At 33.2% G+C, this 21,147-nt stretch overlaps 1 protein-coding gene across 3 annotated transcripts; it reads right to left on the bottom strand.

The window, feature by feature from the left end:
* Positions 1-360: 360 nt before the first annotated feature.
* Positions 361-17,954, bottom strand: LOC109177545. Of its 3 annotated transcripts, none has more exons than XM_019326926.1 (5): positions 17,595-17,954; positions 17,279-17,469; positions 17,114-17,147; positions 16,133-16,752; positions 361-777 (listed from the first exon to the last, which is right to left on the bottom strand). In XM_019326926.1, exons 1-5 carry the CDS (start codon positions 17,914-17,916, stop codon positions 529-531), a joined length of 1,416 nt encoding a protein of 471 aa, XP_019182471.1. In that variant the 5' UTR covers positions 17,917-17,954; the 3' UTR covers positions 361-528. The 3 variants fall into 3 exon arrangements, with proteins under 3 accessions (XP_019182471.1, XP_019182473.1, XP_019182472.1); XM_019326928.1 differs by lacking the exons at positions 16,133-16,752; positions 17,114-17,147; positions 17,279-17,469; positions 17,595-17,954 and adding exons at positions 2,616-3,229; positions 4,672-4,705; positions 4,817-5,007; positions 5,129-5,267 and having other exon boundaries at positions 520-777; XM_019326927.1 differs by lacking the exon at positions 361-777 and adding an exon at positions 14,771-15,073.
* Between the last annotated feature and the right edge of the window lie 3,193 nt (positions 17,955-21,147).

Raw genomic sequence — 21,147 nt, 5'->3', positions numbered from 1 at the left:
ATTTTTCATAACGTATTATTATATAAAATTTATATATTTAGAAATTATATTAAAAAGTATTATTGAATATAAAAATAAAATTTATAAAAAATATTAAAGAAAATATATACGCAAAAAAAGAAACATTTAGCTTAACCAATAAATAGTAAACATAACAGGTAAAATTGGACAGATAAGTATTATTTAACATGTATAGTAATACTAGAAGAATATATATGTGTTTCTGTGTGTGTAAGGGATAAAAAGTGTGAATACATCCACACTATCCAACTTGATAAATCAAAGGCTAAGATCTTATCATTACTACTAAACTTTCAAATTTTCAATAATTATAAATTATCAACCCGCCAAGAGAAGACATGAGTAAGAGAAAATATCAATCTTTATTATTCATTATTATTCAGTCCAATATAAATAGGATATACAATGTTGTAATTGTATAGTTATAATATAAATCGTCTAATAATGTTCGCAGTTATTTATTTACAACACGCACCGATAACAATATACATTTAAAAAAAAAAAAAATTAATAAAATAAGCCATCAACTTCTCCCAACTGGATGGAGTTGATATATTCTTGAGGAGCATGAGCAGGAAAACCAGGGATGATGAGTCCAAACAATCTACAACCTTTGAGAATCCACCCTTCTTTATATTCAGCTCCATATATACCAGGAAGAAGAAACCCTCTCACTATTTCCCACAGAGCATCCACCCTCTTCGTTACAAATTCCCTTAAGGAAAAATAGTTCTTTAATGGTTCCTCTTCCACAACCTGTTTCACATTGAAAAGAATTAACATAAAAAAGCTTATTATTACTAGCTTTTCACAATTCTAAAATCATTCATTTCTATTCATTTTTTTCGACTATTAAAAAGTTTACAAAATTTTACTACTAAGTTTTCTAGGTTTCTGTTTCTCATCTACATCACTATGGTTGCTGATTTTTATTTTTTATTTTTGTTGACAATAATGGCGTTTTTAAATGCTAATAGAAGAGTAAATTGCGCAAAATCATCAAAGTTAAATTAAGAGTAAATACCAGGACTATGTGGTCTAATGGTACCCGGGTTGGACTTCCATTTGGAAGATTATGAGTTCGAGCCTCAGTGGAGGCGTTATTGGTTCTTTGTGTTTCAGTAGGTTGAGAAAGTATATGAACAGATCCTACAATGTAATAGAACCAGTAACTTTCAAAAAAAAAAAATTAAGAGTAAATACCTAAAATGGTCCCTCAACTTTCAATTTCAACCAATTAAGTCCTTAACTTTGTAATTTTGACACGATTTGGTCCTCCATCTATTTAACCGTGATTGAAGATCTCCAACCAATTAAGTCCTTAACTTTGTAATTTTGACACGATTTGGTCCTCCATCTATTTAACCGTTTGTTGACCGTGATTGAAGATCTCCAGAAGAACCTTCAGCTCTCTTCGGAGCACGTGGAGGCCTCCAGGATGACGTTGCACTGGTTCGGAAACACGTCGTCTTCTTCGCTCTGGTACGAACTCAACTACATTGAATTCAAAGGGAGGATGAAGAAAGGCGACCGTATTTGGTAGATTGATTTCGGTAGTGGATTCAAATGTAACAGTGCGGTTTGAAAAATGCAACCAGAACCTTAAAAAACCGACAATGGACCAAGAAATTACATATATATCCTCAAAAATCACAGTCAACAAACGGTCAAATAGACAGAGGACCATATTGTGTTAAAATTACAAAGTTAAGGACTTAATTGGTTGAAATTGAAAGTCAATGACTAATTTGTGAATTTAGCTATAGTCAAGGGACCATTTTGGGTATTTACTCTTAAATTAAATACAAAGGAATCATCTAAGACTAAATCGAGTAAAATCACTATAGTCGATGACTACATTGAGTATTAACTCTGATAAAAATACACCCACCCATCTTTGCCACATCAACCTAGCTAAAGGTAAAAAAAATTAATAATCTTTTTAGGTGGCCCCGGTATTACCAACCACTCTTATATATAGGCGTTGTCTGCACGACTGCACTACTGGAGTGTTTTTTTTTTTTTTTTTTTTTTTTTTTCAAATTTAAAAAATGGTTGAAAAAGTAATCCAAAAGACGACCCCTTATGTTCTGCCTTTGACCATAAGTTAGTTATTGACGCGTTCAAACTAATAAGGTCAACTGATCAGTTGGGTTTCTCAACTTGGAATCTTATAGTTATCAAATTAATTATTATCTGACTAACTCAATCAGTTGTGTTTCTCAAAATATATTGGGCCTATTTAGTAACATAGTTAGCTTATTAGTCAATTTTGACTTATTTAGCCATTATTAGGTGTTTGACTTGGATAAACAACCAGTATAAGTGTTTGGTTAATTAGCTTTTTGTAACAGCTTATTACTTCAAAACGCTAAAATTCAAAAAGCTACTCAAAGTAGCTTTTTCGATTAGTGTTTTTTTCAAAAAGTCATTTTAATGTAAATCAGCTATCAACTAACAGTTAATTTACCAAACATCTTTCTACAATAAGTTAATACTATCAACTAGTCAAACACTAGAACTAAATAAGCTAACAATAATTTATCAAACACTCCATCGTCCTGACAAATTAAAAAGTACGTGGTATTACATACCTGTCCTTGGAATAGGCAATCATAGTAGAGACATGTCCCAAAGTGTTTAAACATCATGACGTGGTTATCAAAGGGCAGTCTAGGCACAATATCATGACTGTACACAAATCTGTAGTACCTAAAAGAGTCATAAACCCTCAACTTCTCTTCCATGAATTCCTTAAACCCCTCGTCTCCAACCCTGGGCTGCCCAAACGTGTACACCGCCGCCAACCTTTCCAGAATGGATTCTTCGCCGTGCAACGCCAGAACCGCCGGAAACAGAACCGCCAGTGCGCCGCCCAGGCTGTGGCCTGTCACAATGAACTTGGTCCGACTGTTTTTCTTCAACATCTTTCTCAGCTTTTGCCTTATGAAATAGTAGGCCAATGGGTGTTGGGGGTCTTGTTCGATTTCTGTCGGCCATGTTTCGCCCTTCTGTAAGCCCAGTGCCTTCATGAAACCGCTGTGAACTCTCCCCCTGTCGGCAAACTCGTACAAGGGAAAATCGATGTCCGTACGCCAATCCTCTGAGTGGAAAGGTTCCGTACCTCGGAACACCACGAAGATCATGTCGGGATCGCTGCTCTTGTCGTGGAACATGAAGCCTTGTGTTGAGAATTTCCGCTGATACTCTTCCAATTCGGAACAAAAATATTAATGCAACACATAGGTTCTCGGAATATAATAGTTTTATCACGTTTAGTCCTAAACTTAAAATTGACCATCTATCCTAATTTTTAAATTTAACCATTTCTGGTCCAAGTTAACAACCCATAGTCCTTCAATTTTCAAAATTTAACCGGTCATCTTAAAAGGACCATGGTTTGTTAAAATTTAATAATTGAAAGACATGTGTGGTTAACTTAAACCAAGAATGGTTAAATTTGAATGTATAGTCACTTTGAAAGTTTAGGATTAAATGTGGCAAAATCATTATACTCGGGGTAAATCAAAATATTATATCAATTATTGACTTCTTGTTCAAAACAACGTTACGTTAATCGAAACCCGAATTCAAGGTGTATATATTATTGGTTCACGTTTTCCCCCTATTTAAGAATGGAAATTATTGTACTCTCTCGGTCTCATTTTATCTTCCTATATACTATTCATTAGTCAAATTAACTTTTTATTTATTTTCTTTAATATTTTTTTTACTTGTTTTAAAATTTGATTGTTTGTGTTTAATAATACTTTTGGTATAGTTTTTAAATATATAAATTTTGTATACTAATACTAAACTTTTTTTTTTTTTGAAAATAATACTAAACTTAATATTATGAAAATTTGAATTAAAAATAACTTCAGTCAAGTCTCATTAACTGAACCAGACACATAAAATATTGGGACGGAGAGAGTATATAAAATATTTCATATTCATCTAGTTCTTGAACATATATGTTCTTATAGATCATCAAAATCAAACCGTTATCAAATTTAGCCTAAGAGTTCGTTTGGAAACCTGAAAATTGATTTTCAGAATAATTCATTTTCTAAAAAATATTTTAATTTTCTATGTTTGGATGAAGGTTAGAAATATATTTTTATGTGAAATTGCATTTTGTCTATTTGGTCCATTTTCAACATATTATTTGTTGTAATAATAATAATAATAATAATAATAATAATAATAATAATAATAATAATAATAAGTGTTAGTGTTTAGAAAGTATAGAACATATACTACTTTGTAAAGAATTATAAGTATTTCAAAAAAAAAATATTGTTGTTGGTGCTGGTAATAATAATCCGTAAACTGACTTGAAGAGAAATGGAAGAGAAGAGAGAAGGGAAAATAAAGAATTCCTATATTTTTTTTGAAAAGAGAATTCTGATATTTTTTCTTATTAAAAATCTAAGAAGACATTTTTGGTCTAATTAAATTTTTTTCAGTTGACTAGAATAATATTTTTAAAACTTTATTTTCTTGGAATAATCCCGACAAAATTCGAAAATGACTTCATTTTGCAGTTTCCAAACATACTAAAAAAGAATCATATATAGAAGTTTTTCAATAATATATAAGATACTATACTCCAATTGTGGAAGTATATGAAAAAATATGTTACCATACCATTCCAAAAATCATTGGCACCCAAGAAGTCCATCTGCATAAAATTTGAGTTGAATGGGATAAAAGTCAATTATATATGTGCTTCCAAATTCTAATTAAACCGACATGAATGCAAGTGATGTATGTTTAATTAATTATTAATTACCTTCCAACGATGTTCGACCACAGACTGGATGAATGCCTTGTTCTCGTAGGATATTTTGGATGCCATGGCACAAAGTGCTCCAAAATATTTTTTGTCTCCTGGTTTGAACTTCCCCAAATCCACTCTCTTGTCTAAGTGCCCAATGAACGACATATAGCTAGATGATTTTTCATCCGGCATCTCCAGTGTACCTATATATTACATGGACAGATCAAATGAGAATCACGGTTGCATGCTAACGTGCGAATTGTACAATCCTAAAATTACATAAATGCACAATCGTAATTACAGAAGCACTGATCAGTAACTGACCTTGCAGAGCACGAAACAACATGATACAAAAGCTTTTGTTATGTGAGACAAGGTTGAGGCAGAACTCAAATTTGGAACCAATGCAAGACAATGATAGGAATGACATTATGAGTTGGTTGAATTGACAGTGTTGGTTGAATTGTTGGAAGATGGTTAATTAATTATGAGTTGCATGCGGGCAGTGCTAATTTATAGCAAGGAAAAAGGAAAAAAAAAAAAAAAAAAAAAAAAAAAAAAAGCTAGGGAATTACACTTGTAATCCATTCCTTCCCTGTTGATCAAGTAATAAAATTATTATATTCCTCCCCTAAGCTACAAGTTTAAGTTGCACTAAGAAAGGCTAAAGAATGTAGAGGTGTGCAGTGCGTGCAACACATGGAGCAAGTGGGAGCCTATCAGGGGATCACACGTGTTATGATTTGTTTTTCTTTTTATTGCTCGGGAAATCTGTAAATAGGCCGCTCTTGTTGGGATTCGAATGTGTAAGTTTTTTATGGGATATGGACCTAAGATCGAACGGAAGGTTAACGTTGGCAAGCGACGCAATAAGGAAGGCAGATAAGGAACTGGGCGGAGTATAGCAAAGGATCATCAACAACCAAGTCAGGCAAGGGAGCCGGAGAGGGCACAATTGGGGGAATGAAACAACCATATCAAGACCAGATCGAGTATTATTGTAACACTCCCGTTTTCTATTACTAGAGCCTAGATAGATTACAAGCTTACACAACGAAATAAAATTTAGGATTTTATAAAAACAAGATAAAACTAGAATCCTTAAACACTAACAGGGACTGCTACCGCCGTAGCCACCCATGCTAGGATGACTACCCGGCTAAACTACTAAGATAAATCCTCAAAATAAACATAAAAGGGTTCACGGACCCAGAAACTAGAGTCATAGCTCACAAGGTAAAAGAAATGAGGCTCACAGGCCTAAGTGTCTAAGCACTACCAAAACTACATAAAAGGATAACAGATTAAGTTCATAATTCTACACCTCAAGCTAGACAAGACTAACAGTAGCTGAACATAAGGAGCTAGAAGCAAAAAGACTAAAGATTTAATTTCTATCTCCCTCATCGCGCGCTTAGCATTCAACCAACAAATCCTGAAATGGGTTTAGTAAAAACATACAAAGGAACCCAGTTAGCATAAAATGCTAAGTATAAACCACAACCCTGTAAAGTATATAAAAGTTTAAAAAATAGTAATTTTGGCATTTAAACATATCAACACATGTAGGATCAAAGAGGATCACAAAAAGTATAAATATAGATAGGATCACATGTTTACATATTTATAGGTATATATAACATATATATATAACTCAACTCACACTCATGCTTATACAGTTGTCAAGTATCCACCAAACATGACCATGCAAAAGATGCAAATAAATGAGGATGAGTAAATAGGGGTAGGGTATACTGGGAAGCAATAAGTGTAGAAAAAGCACGATACTGACTTTAAATCACCGCAATGAGTAAAACTGGAAGGTTAAGTAATAATTGCATTTCAATAATAATAATAAGCAAAGGAATTATCAAAGTAAGGTAACCTTTAAAGATATAAGTAGATATCATTTCATATAGCACCTTTTCACTTGTTACTTTCGCTTCCTGCGATGCTATAAGTTTCTAGCAATGATAGTGAGAATAATCATAACCCGTTCATCTAGGAAGTTGAACATTTGTCTAGATAACGTGTTAACAATTTAGGAATATTGATATGCCCTTAATTGTAATTGTTGGTCCTGGTAGGGTCGAAAGTATGTTCGAATAGCTATTAAATGTTATTTGTTACTATAATAGGCATATTATAGTAACATTTGCTATAGATTATTATAGGAACAATTACTACTTTACCATATATTATTATACTAGTATTTCATATGCGCGATGCGCAAAAATATATGCCCAATATTAATATTTAATGTTAAAATCTTAGTTATATATATATATATATATATATATATATATATATATATATATATATATATATATATATATATATAATTGTAGAATTCATATTAATATTAATGAAGTAAGAATTATAGAAATAATATATTACTAAATATAACTATAGTAACATTTAATTAAATCTAAATAAAATCAACTTTACCAATTGAAGAATGTAAGAAAAAATATTGTGTATGCATGTGCATGGTAATAATAATGTGAAAGATAACAGAAGTTATAACGGCATGGATATTTCTGTCCAAATAATTATGTAGTACAACATTTATAGCATAAGGTACAAAAACAGTTAACAGAAAAAACGGACATAAAACCAGGGACATAACTTGGATTGAAGTTTATTATGTTTTTAGATATGTCGACTTTATTACTATAATAGGCATATCAGTTATTGAATGTGATCTACTATAGTAATAGTAATAGTTACTTTTTTATTAAAATAATAGGCATATTATAGTAATAGTTATTATATATTATTATTATTATTATTATTATTATTATTATATTAACAATTACTACTTTACTATATATAATTATATATGTCGATTTTATTACTATAATATGCATATCAGTTACTTTTTTTTTTTTTTTTTTTTGTTATTACTTTACTAATCTTTCGCAAATTTCACTTTTAGTCCCTGACTATTGTCGCATTACTGCATTTAGTCCTACTCTATTAATTTACCACATTACATAGTTAACTTTAGTTTACTTGTCATAATTTATCCAATCTTCCATTTGTAATTTCGTTCTTCCACTATTTAATTAATAGAGTTAATATGTAATTTAATCATTCAATTAAAAGTCTTTAACTATAAGAGATGGATAGAAATTACATGTCGGGGCAGGACGCTTAAACAATAACATTACATATTAGCCCTATCTTGTTACATGGAGAAATGACAAACATTTAAATGGATGACTATTTGTTGAAAACAAATAAATGTGAAGGTTGTAGTAAGACAAACATTAAAGAATATATATAACTAAAAGTGAATTTTTGCTCATCTTTTAATTTATATTATTATATATAAATTTATTTTGGTATAAACAATAATTATTATCATTAATCAATAACTATTTTGGATTAAGAAACATAATCAATAATTAGTCACTATACAACAACAACAACAAAAAAAAAAAAACAATTTTCTTGTTTCCACATCAACCTTAAATCAAGATAATATATTGGATTAAGAAACTATCTCGTTTCCACATCAACCTTAAATCAAGATAATATATTGGATTAAGAAACTATCTAATCATAGTTAAATTGAATATTGTGCGTTGAATATTTAATACTTTGTTTCACCATTACAAATTTCTATCTTTTGATATATCAATGATAATTTTTTAGCTAATTCTATTTTTATTCTAAATTTATAGGTAAAAGTCAACTTTTAGTCTTTTTCTAGTATGTACGAGCTCTATGCACTAATAACATTCAATTCAATTCAATTCATTACATATATGTGATACCCAATATATATATATAGTTTTCAGAAATTGTTCATTCATCGATTAATCATAGCATTACTCTATCATCTAGATATTGCTATCAATTCGATCTGCAACTCGCTCATTTACTAAATTCAAATTTTTGCGACTTGACCATGACTTTATTTTTACCCCCATATTTATATTGGGCGGAACGCATACATGACATATGCAGATGCCACCCGGTCCAGGTCCTGCACAAACAGCTGGAGGATCGCACGGATTAGTCGCGTTGCATGGTCTTGATATATTCCTTGCTTTAGCAACTAGTGAAATGTCTGCAAAGATTTTATAATTTTACATTAGTGATGTTAGAGAAAATAATGATTCAGATTTTCAAAATAATAATATTAATAATAAACACACACATCACAAACAAAAATGGATTTAAAAGATATAATCAATAATATTATAACTTCAGCTATTAATTATTTTTGTAAATGAAATAATAACCACGGTCACCTGTAGCAATAACCAAGGACAAAATTAAAACTAACATGGATGTCATTGTTCCTGGATTCATTGTTGTTTATATACTAGAGAAAAACTAAGAAGCCTAGACGGTAATGTACTGAGGGTGGGATGTGTAACATAATGTATATTTATAGGTGTTTTGTAGCCAATTATATTTTTAAATACATTAATATATAACTAAATTAGTACTACATAGTAATCTATATATATATATTATAGTAATTATTTTTAAATACATTAATATATAACTAAATTAGTACTACATAGTAATCTATATATATATTATAGTAATTATTTTTAAATACATTAATATATAACTAAATTAGTACTACATAGTAATCTATATATATATTATATTAATTAATTACGATATAGGGAATATTACTATTTCTCAAAAGGTATTACTTTGAAATTTTTTAAATAATTATATTTTTAAATACATTAATATATTACTAAATTAGTACTACATAGTAATATATATATATATATATATATATATATATATATATATATATTAATTACGATATAGGGAATATTACTATTACTATACTAATAGTAACAATTTGTCTTTTTGTTTTTTCTTCTTATCTTACAATAATAGGGATATTATAGTAATAGTTACTATATATTATTATAGTTACAGTTACTACTTTACTATATATTACTATATATTTTTATTTTATTACAATAATAGACATATTAATTATTGAGTGTGATTTACTATACTGATGCAAACAGTTACTTTTATTTATTTATTATTACTATATATAATAAGAATCTTGTGCTAAGATGGCATGTAGTGACATGATATTGAGCTTCATGGAGGCGTTGTTGACTTTTTGTGCTTCATTAGGTTTAGAAAGTATGTTTGAACAGATACTACAATGTAATAGAGTCATAATCATTCAAAAAAAAAAAAGAAGAATATTATAGTAACAGTTACTATATGTTATTATACATGCCGATTTTATTAGTATATAATAGATAATAGACATATCAATTATTGAGTGTGATTTACTATATTGATAGAAACAGTTACTTTTTTTTTATTATTATTATTACTATATATAATATGAATCTTGTGCTCAAATGGCATGTAGTGACATCTCCCATGTGAGAGGTTATGAGATCGGGCTTCAGTGGAGATGTTGTTGAATCTTTGTGCTTCATTAGATTGAGAAAGCATGTTCGAATAGATATTAAATGTTTTTTGTTACTATAATAGGCATATTATAGTAACATTTGCTATAGATTATTATAGAAACAGTTACTACTTTACCATATATTATTATATATGTCGACTTTATTACTATAATAATAGGCATATCAGTTATTGAATGTGATCTACTATAGTAATAGTAACAATTACTTTTTTTTTTATTAAAATAATAGGCATATTATAGTAATAGTTATTATATATTATTATTATTATATTAACAATTACTACTTTACTATATATAATTATATATGTCGATTTTATTACTATAATAGGCATATCAATTACTTTTTTTTTTTTGTTACTACTTTACTAATCTTTGGCAAATTATTGTCGCATTATTGCATTTAGTCCTGCTCTATTAATTTTCCACATTACATAGTTAACTTTAGTTTACTTGTCATAATTTGTCTAATCTTCCATTTATAATTTCGTTCTTCCACTATTTAATTAATATAGTTAATATGTAATTTAATCATTCAATTAAAAGTCTTTAACTATAAGAGATGGATAGAAATTACATGTCGGGGTAGGACGCTTAAACAATAACATTACATATTAGCCCTATCTTGTTACATGGAGAAATGACAAACATTTAAATGGATGACTAATTGTTGAAAACAAATAAATATCAAGATTGTAGTAAGACAAACATTAAAGAATATAACTAAAAGTGAATTTTTGCTCATCTTTTGATTTATATATAATTTTATTTTGGTATAAACAATAATTATTATCATTAATCAATAACTATTAATCACAAAAAATAGTCACTATACAACAAAAACAAAAAACAAAAAAAAACAAAAAAACAAAAAAACAAAAAAAACAAAAACAAAAAACAACATTGTTAACATGTGCATACACCCCTTGAACCATTTCTTCAAGTCTGTCCACCAACTTTAGGATAACAATTTCCAAGGTTTTTAACCTTTCATTTGCCAGATTCTCTTGCATGCTAAATCGGCCTTCATGATTATTTGCTTGAAGATTTCCCACTGCCTCATGAGCAAGAATATCACCAAGGATGTGAGATTGTGCTTGGTCCCCAAGGTTTTGCCTTGCTCCTTCTTGAGCACGATCCTCCAAGACAATAGTTTCACCTTCGCGACTGCCTAGATGTTGAGAGAATTCTTCTCCAGTATGTTGACTGCAGTGCACGGTGTTGTCATTTACCAAGGTGTTGTTGGTCACCATATCAAACAGTTTGTATTCATTGGAAAGAGTTGGAAACCTAGCGTACCGCCTAGCGTTGCCTGCCGAATTGGACCGTGTGCATAACGTTTTCCATGTGTCCCAACTCACGTTCTCCAACCGGAAGTGGTGTGTTTGGATGAGACCTTGTCCTATGAAGAAAGACCTGTGAGGATCTTAGACACCAAAACGAGAGAAAGCCATAGGGAGTCGGTGAAGATGGTAAAAGTCCTATGGTCCAATCACGAGACCGAGGAAGTAACCTGGGAACTGGAGGATGCGATTAGGGAACGCTACCCCAACTTGTTTTCTCAAGGTATCTTGGTTACCCCCTAGCTTGTGTTACTTAGAGTTAGGATCAGGTAGGTTGTATAGTTCGACTTAGTGGGGACCTCGTTGAATCTAAGCTTCGAGGACGAAGCTTCTCGTTAGGGGAAGAGTGAAACACCCCGTAATTTTACCCTTCAAACCCAAATTAATTATTAATTAATTCCGTTGGGAGTAGCTAAAAAGGATTTAATTCGGCATGAGAAGCATTAATTAATTGGTATGCTTCATGGTGGACCGTGGATCCTTATCTATAGCAAAAGCCTTAAGCCTGTTAGTAATCAAATTGTAAAGGCTGAATCCCCAACCCTAAGGGCCACCGACACAAGGAATCTGCCCACTTTAGACATAATTCCCACACTACCACCGCTGAGGTTCAAACCTTGGTCTCCTACCCTAAATACTGCCCACTAAACCATTGAGCTAAGCCCGTGCAGGTTTTAATTGGAAATCCTAAACCTATTTAAAGGGGACTAGAAAGCATTTAGAAACCTTTCTTTCATCTCACTCGAAAATTCCCTCCCAGAACCTTGTCAGAGAATTCCCCATCACCAAGCTTAGGAGATATCTTTTGGAAGGAGAACTTGAGGAAAGATCTTAGGAGTCGTAAGAAGTTTAATTAAGCTAAAAGGTAACCCATGTCTTACAAAACCTATTTTCCTTGTTATCTTATGATTTGTTGGCATCCTTGAATGATTGAATGTGTAACCTTGTGATTATGGTTTGTTAGAGCTTGTCTTTAGGAGTTTAGGGTTTATATTGTGGTTCTTGATATTCTTGAATGATTATGTGTTTAATCGTGTGTCTATGCATGATTAGAACTTGTATCTAGGGTTTAATTATGTTGTTCGTCGAGTCGTTCTCTGTGTTCAAGTCCATATAATTGTTTATGTGAGTTTTGGTGGGTTTGGACTTGAAATTGGGAAAGATTGGTTAATTCCCGAAGTGGGAAAATCCCCGGTGGGTGGTGTTCTAGCGGGTAGTCAGTGGGGGGTCAAACCCTACCCAACCACCTGCCGGTCACGGTGGATGTTCCAGTGGGGGCTGGCGGGTAGACGAACACCCGCTGGAACGGTGGGGCTCTTCCAGCGGGAGTATGGTATATTGCTTTCTTTTTTGAGGTATTTATGGTCTCAAATTGTTAGACTTGACTAGTTGTTGATGTTGTGACATATATTTGTGATTAATTTGTGATTTAATGTCATATTTGATGATCTATAGATGCAAGCATGAACCCTAGTTTGAATTTGGGGGTTTTTGGTCTTGAAGTGCATGTGTCTTACATGATGAAATTGATGATGAAAAACTTCAATTGCGAGACGCTATGATCAATTTTGCATAATGTGAGTAAATGCCATCATAAATTTGCATATACCATTTGTGATGAAATCTTCCCTAGTTTAATTGAAGAAGATAAAGTTGCCTTTTGACTTTTTGATTATGAGCTTATAAGGTGAATTTGATGAATGTGCAATTATGTAGTCTTCCCTATCTCAAATTAAAGTGTGGAAATTGACCAATAAGTAGGGGAAACTATGGCAAAAGTTTGGTAGAAATTGGTCACCCAACTTTGAAATTGTAAAGGGAATATAAATGCAATATGCTTATACTAAATGTATGGTTTGATTTGTTGTTATAAGTGCATAATTGTTGATAGTGTTAATACATGTGGTCCTAAGGATAATTTACACGACTTAACTCGAGGACCGACCGGGTGCGGTCGGGTAACTTTGGGTCAAGTCTTTCTTATCTTCCAAAAGTCCCATAACTTAAGTTATTGAAGGGTATTTATAGCTTCACTCTTCATTGGCATGTAACACACGTGTCCCCTACGTGACGCCATGCCAATCTAGCTCTTTGTCGGCTCCTTCTATTGACACGTGTTTTCTTTTCTGTATTACGGCGAAGGCAAGGCGGTCGGGAAAGTAGTGGTCGGACAAACCGGTCGGGCTAACCAATTGGCAGGCGGGTCGAGCTAACTGCTAACCGATCGACAAAGGCAGTACGGTCTATGAAAAATACACGTGGAGGTGGCGGTCGGGGTTTATATTACCAATTGTGAAAATGCATCTCTTATGAGGAATTGTAGATCAACGCAAAAGGAGAAGGAAGGAGATGGCCCAGAAGCACAAGCATGATATAGCAGGCTCAAGCCATCGGCAGCAACTAGACTCTAATTCTGAGGATGAATGGCTCGTAGAGGACGAGCAAGAGGTGCTGGATAGGGTAGCCATGACTAGGAGGCTAAACTTGAAAATGGCCCAACTAGCCGTGGTGGAAGAACTTAAGAGATGAAGACCTTTTGGCGTGAAATATCGAATGGGTCCAATTTCGACTCAAACAACACCAATGCAAAGGCCATCGAATCAAATGAGTTGAAGGTTCCAAGGAGAAGAGAAACAAAAACAATTTGACTTTGGGGCACAGTTGCATTTGACAATATTTGGATACTGTGTTTAATTTTCTTGCACTTTATTTCTGTACTTTGTTTTAGTTCTTGCATTACTCTTATGCTTGACTATTTTACATTCTAGTTTCTTTTCTTGACTATGCTTTACATGGTACAACTTAATTAGTGGGAGAGTTAATATTGTGCCTAAATTAGTATAGGGAAATTATGTAAATCACAATATATCATTACTTCGTATAGTTAGTATAATTTTAGTAGGTTAATTATTATAGGTATTAGTAAATTAATATAAATAGACCATTACCAAGACTATGTGGTCTAATGGTAACCGGGTTGGACTTTCATTTGGAAGGTTGTGAGTTCGAGCCTCCATATACAACAAAGTAAAGAGAAGATCGGAATAAGAGAAAATATCAATCTTTATTATTCATTATTCAGTCCAATATATATAGGATATACAATGTTCAAATGGTATATAGTTAGAATAAAAATAATCTAATAATGTCCTCAACTATTTATTTACAACAATAATAAGTAATAACAATATAATTTTTTGGCTTTCAAAAAAAAAAAAAAAACAATAATTTTTTAAAAAAAATAATTTAATAAAATAAGTCAGCTTCTCCCAAATGGATGGAGTTGATATATTCTTCAGGACCATGAGCAGGAAAACCAGGAATCAAGAGTCCAAACAACCTACAACCTGTAAGAACCCACCCTTCTTTATATTCAGGTCCATATATACGAGGAAGAAGAAACCCTCTCACAATTTCCCACAGAGCATCCACCCTCTTCGTTACAAATGCCCTTAAGGAAAAATAGTTCTTCAATGGTTCCTCTTCCACAACCTGTTCGTTTCACATTGAAAACAATTAACATAAAAAGCTTATTATTACTAGCGTTTCACAATTCTAAAATCATCCATTTCTATTCATTTTTTTTCGACTATTAAAAATTGACAAAATTTTGTTTAAAAAAAAATGACAAAATTTTACTACTAAGTTTCTAGGGTTCTATTTCTCATGTATATCACTATATATGGCTGCTGATTTTTATTTATTTATTTATTTATTTTTACAATAATGGTGTTTCTTTTTTTTTTTTTTAAATGCTAACATAGGACTAAATTGCGTAAAACCATCAAAATCGAGGACTAAATTAAGTACAAAAAGTCACATAAGACTAAATCGAATAAAATCACTATAGTCAAAAATTGAACTATATTGAGTATTAACTCATAAAAATAGACCCACCTGTCTTCCCCATCAATCTAGCTAAATGTAAAAAAAAAAAAAAATTATTAATCTTTTTAGGTGGTCAGTATTACCAACCACTCTTATAGGCATTGATCTAAAGTGTTTTTTTTTTTTTTTTTTTTTTTTTTTTCAAACTTTTAGTTGAAAAAGTAATCCAAAAGACCCTTTCAGTTCAGTCTTTGACTATAGGTTATTCTTGACCGACTCAAACTAATAAGGTCAACAACTTAGAACCTTATAGGTACCAAACTAATTATTGTCTGACCAACTCTCGCGCTGATTTTTCCAAAATACATTGGCCTTGTTTGGTAACATAGTTAGCTTATCAGCCAATTTTAGCTTATTTAACTATTATGAGCTGTTTGACTTGGTTAAACAACCAATATAAATGTTTGATTAATTAGCTTTTTGTAACAATTTATTGTTCCAAAACGCTAAAATTCAAAAAGCTGTTCAAAATATAACTTTTTTTCATTAATTTTTTGAGAAAGTCATTTTTTTGCATGTAATCAGTTATCACTTAACAACCAATTTACCAAACATTTTTCTACAATTTACTAATGCTATCAACCAATCAAACTCACTAACCCAATCAGCTAAGAGCTATATATATCTATCAAACACCCTATTCTTAGCAAATTAAACAAGTACCTGTCCTTGGAATAGGCAATTGTAGTAGAGACATGTCCCAAAGTGTTTAAACATCATGGCGGCGTCATCAATGGGCAGTCTAGGCACAATATCATGACTGTAAACAAATCTGTAGTACCTAACACCATAAACCCTCAACTGCTCTTCCATGAATCCCCTAAACCCCTCATCTCCAACCCTCGGCTGCCCAAACGTGTACACCGCCTCCAGCCTTTCCAGTATGGATTCTTCGCCGTGCAACGCCAGAACCGCCGCAAACAGAACCGCCAGTGCGCCGCCCAGGCTGTGGCCCGTCAGAATGAACCTGGTGCGACTATTGCTTTTCTTCAACATTATTTCTCTCAGTTTTTGCCTTAGGAAATAGTAGGCCACTGGGCGTTGGGGGTCGTCTTCTTGGATTTCTGTCGGCCATGTTTCGCCCTTCTGTAAGCCCAGGGCCTTCATGAAACCACCGTGAACTCTCCCCATGCTGGCGAACTCGTACCAGGATAAATCGAAGTCCGTACGCCAATCCTCTGCATTGAAAGGCTCCGTACCTCGGAACACCACGAAGATCATGTCGGGATCGCTGCTCTTGTCGTGGAACATGAAGCCTTGTGTTGATAATGTCTGCTGATACTCTTCCAATTCGATCAACAAATTATTCTACGTTAATCCAAACCCGAATTGAAGGTATATATATTATTATTGGTTCACGTTTTTCATTCCCTATTTAAGAATGGAAGTTATTATATTGTATATAAAATCTTTTAAAAATATTCCATATTCATCCAGTTCTTGAACGTTTATGTTCTTATAGATCATCAAAATCAAACCGTTATCAAATTTAGGTTGAGAGTTGGTTTTGAAACCTGAAAAATGACTTCTAATTTTGTGGTTTCCAAACAGACTCTAAAAGAATCATATATAGAAGTTTTTTAATAATATATGCATGATACTATATATACTCCAATTGTGAAAGTATATGAAAAAAGATGTTACCATTCCAAAAATCATAGGCACCCAAGAAGTCCATCTGCAAAAAATTTGAGTTGAATCAGATAAAAGTCAATTATATATGTGCTTCCAAAATCCAAATTCTAATTAAACCGACATGAATGCATGCAAGTGATATATGTTTCATGTTTGTTTAATATAAATAATTACCTCCCAACGATGTTGGACCACAGACTGGATGAATGCCTTGTTCTCGTAGGATACTTTGGATGCCACGGCACAAAGTGCTCCAAAATATTTTTTGTCTCTTGGTTTGAACCTCCCCAAATCCACTCTCTTGTCTAAGTACCCAATGAACGACACATAGCTACTATCTTCTTCATCCGGCATCTCCAATGTACCTATATACAACGACAGATCAAATGAGAATCACTCATTCGTGCTAACGTGCAAATTACACAATCAGACATTACAAGATGAACAGTTTTAAAATTACAGAAATACTCCGTAGTATTTAGTAACTGACCTTGTAAAGCACGAAACAACGTGGTACAAAAGGATTTGTTATGTGAGACAAGGTTGAGGCAGAACTCAAAAGTGGAACCAAACCAAGACAAAGGCTTTGAAACGTAGTGAAAATACTTCTGGGCGAGGATGGAGAGAAAGATGATCCCTCGACGCTTGAAGGTTGTGCTTTTCTCTCGGATGCCATCTATGAAGTCCAAGTCTTGGCTCTCTATGTCACGGTTCGATAGTACGCGAAATAGGTCCGACAGTTTTGCTTTGTCTGCTCTCAGATGAAGGTGTCTACGACTACTAAGACGACTTAGATCTTTATTAGGAGCCATGGATGGATATGATGATGAATATAATGTCTGCAGATTATATTGACAGTGTTGAATTGGTTGAAGTTGGAAGCTATATTATGGTTAATTATGAGTTCGTTTATAGCAAGGAAAAAGGAAAAAAAGCTAGGGAATTACACTTGTAATCCATTCCTTCCCTGTTGATCAAGTTTTCTTAATAAAATTATTATATTCCTCCCCTAAGCTACAAGTTTAAGTTGCACTAAGAAAGGCTAAAGAACGTAAAGGTGTGCACTCCGTGCAGCACATGGAGCAAGTGGGAGCCTATCAGGGGATCACACGTGTTATGATTTTTTGTTTTCTTTTTATTGGCGGGGAAAACCCGCAAATAAGCAACTCCGGATGGGAGTCGAACTTATAAGTTTACGATTACTAAGTTAACAATTTGACCAACTTGACTGGAGTTGCCACACATGTTATGATTCTTGTGATTAAAAAGATGGGAATTCCATGTTTTATGATAATGGTCCGCTAGTATGAACCATGGAAGAATGATTGAAAGCAATCAAGCAAGAACAAAAATTTCGTGGTAGAGTGTATATTGCCAATGTTATAATAATATTATTATTATAATTATTAAACCAAGCAAGTAATTAATAATTAGTTAATTTGTTGGAAATAATGGGTGTGGGTCATGCATTGTATGTGAAGAGTGGCCTAAATTATAGCATTAGTACGTGGAGCATTAGCTTCCTGATTAGTAGCTTTCATTTAGTATAAATATGTGGTTTGTATTCATTTGTTAATCATCCCTTCAAATAACATTATTCATTCCTCTCTCTTCTCTCTCAATATATAAATATAATATATTGATATATTATATTTAATATATATTATAGATATATTATATTATATTTAATATACATTATATTAAATATATTATATTTAATATATCTAACATTTGGTATCAGAGCCAGTCAACCTTTCAACCCCGAGGTATTTTTCATAGTGAATTATGGCCACAAATTTCAATATTGTATGGTCGGGTCCCAAATTGGACGGGAACCTCGATTACAATTATTGGCAAATTATGATGTCCACACATTTGCAAGCTCAAAATCTTTGGAGCTTTGTTGATCCCGGTCTACCCGAAGGAGCTGATGCAGGCGCTATACGGCGAGATAAATTGGCCTTGGGTCAGATTCACCAAGGTGTTCATTATTCCATTTTTGGGCAATTAGCTCGTGCTCAAACAGCAAAACAAGCTTGGGACATCTTAAAGGTGTCACACAAAGGAGTCGATCGGGCGCAGAAGTCTAAGTTGCAGTCGTTGAGAAGGTTGTACGATAATTGTGAGATGACCTCTACAGAAACAGTGATGCGTATTTCACTCGTCTTATTGATATGGTGAATAAGATGAGGCTATATGGAGATACGATTGAAGATGGTGCAGTGGTTGAAAAAGTTCTTCGAACTATGCCGATGAAGTATGACCATGTGGTGGCTTCAATAACAGAGTCACACAAAACCGAGCTCTTATCAATTGCAGAGCTGAAAGGTATGGTAGAAAGTCATATTGACAGGATTGCGTCAAAATCGGAACCACTAGCAGAAGAAGCTTTGAAGAGTCAAGTCACCCTTAATGTGACTGGCACTAATCAAAGAGGTGGAGGATCTGGTAGAGGTCGTGGAAGAGGAAGAGGAGGTTCTAGTGGAAGAGGTCGTGGTAACTTCAACCAAGGAGGAGGACGTGGTAACTCCAACCAAGGAAGAGGTGGAGGTAATACCAAACAAGGTAAATTTCCATTTCATTGCTACAATTGTGGCAAGTATGGGCACAAGATTGCAGATTGTTGGTATAATGAGGACAACAATCGTGGAAATCAAGCAAACATTGCTGAAAAGTCTGGTGAGAGTTCTGAAACTTTACTTTTGGCCAGCGATAGTTTTTCTGCAGATAAGAACATATGGTTCTTGGATACTGGGTGTAGTAACCATATGTGTGGGGAGAAAGAATTGTTTTCTGAACTGGATGAATCAATCCGGTCTGAAGTGACATTTGACAATAAGTCAAAGGTGCCAATTTTGGGAAAAGGTAAAATCTCTATTCAGCTGAAGGATGGTACTCAAAATTTTATATCCGATGTGTTCTATGTTCCTGAACTAGACCAAAATTTGTTGAGTATGGGTCAGCTGTCAGAAAAAGGATATAAGATACATATTGCTCAGGGGTGTTGTACCATTGAAGATGCTAAAGGAGTTTTGATTGCAAAGGTAAATATGTCCCAAAATCGACTATTTCCTTTGAAAATTAAGCATACTCTCCTTGATTGCTTTAGTTCTGAAGTTTGTGATGATAATTGGTTATGGCATATGCGGTTTGGGCATTTTCATTTTTCTGGGTTAAACTATCTTGCGAGAAAGGAACTTGTTTCTGATTTACCTGTTGTGAATGTCCCTAATCGTATCTGTGAGATTTGTGTGATTGGGAAGAAGCATAGAGATCCCTTTCCCGTGGGCAAGTCAAGGAGAGCCACAAAACAGTTGGAGATTGTTCACTCAGACCTGTGTTCGTTGGAGGTTCCCTCATATGGAGGTTGTAAGTACTTTATTACTTTCATTGATGATTTTAGTAGGAAAATATGGGTTTACTTTCTGAAGCAAAAGTCTGAAGCATGTGATGTTTTCAAACAATTTAAGGCTTTTGTTGAAAAGCAAAGTGGTTATGAAGTTAAAATCTTGAGAACTGATAGAGGTACAGAATATATTGCTTGTGATAATTTTCTGAAAGAAAAGGGTATTCAGCACCAAATGACAGCTAGATACACTCCACAACAAAACGGAGTGGCTGAGAGGAAGAATAGGTCAATCATGGATATGGTGAGGTGCATGTTGAAATCTAAGGATCTGCCTAAGCCTTTTTGGGCAGAAGCTGTTGCTTGTGCTGTCTATGTGTTGAATAGGTGTCCAACTAAGAGTGTCCGTGATAAGACGCCCTAAGAAGCTTGGAGTGGGAGAAAACCCTCTATCAAATATCTCAAGGTTTTTGGATGTTTGGCATATGCCCACGTGCCGAATCCATTGAGAAAGAAGTTGGATGATAAAGGTGAGAAGTGCATATTCATTGGTTATAGTGACGCTTCAAAGGCTTATAAACTATACAATCCTGAAACTAAAAAGGTTGTTATAAGTCGTGATGTCACTTTTGATGAATATGGTGCTTGGGATTGGTTAGCTAAAGATGAAAGTTCAGTTGTTATTCCTGCTGTTGAA

The sequence above is a fragment of the Ipomoea nil genome, unplaced genomic scaffold, assembly GCF_001879475.1.
Source record: "Ipomoea nil cultivar Tokyo-kokei standard unplaced genomic scaffold, Asagao_1.1 scaffold0805, whole genome shotgun sequence".
NCBI classification, from domain to species: Eukaryota; Viridiplantae; Streptophyta; class Magnoliopsida; order Solanales; family Convolvulaceae; genus Ipomoea; species Ipomoea nil.
The sequence above is the reverse complement of the archived record's forward strand: the minus strand, read 5'-3'. Positions and strand labels throughout refer to the sequence as shown.

Bases quoted from the DNA above. Each gene is read 5' to 3' on its own strand.
- LOC109177545 (XM_019326926.1), bottom strand. From the start codon at position 17,916: ATGGCTCCTAATAAAGATCTAAGTCGTCTTAGTAGTCGTAGACACCTT. The intron at 17,148-17,278 runs GTAATTATTTAT...AATTTTTTGCAG, and splicing joins TGGTCCAACATCGTTGGGAG to ATGGACTTCTTGGGTGCCTA. The intron at 16,753-17,113 runs GTAACATCTTTT...TCGAATTGGAAG, and splicing joins TGCCTATGATTTTTGGAATG to AGTATCAGCAGACATTATCA.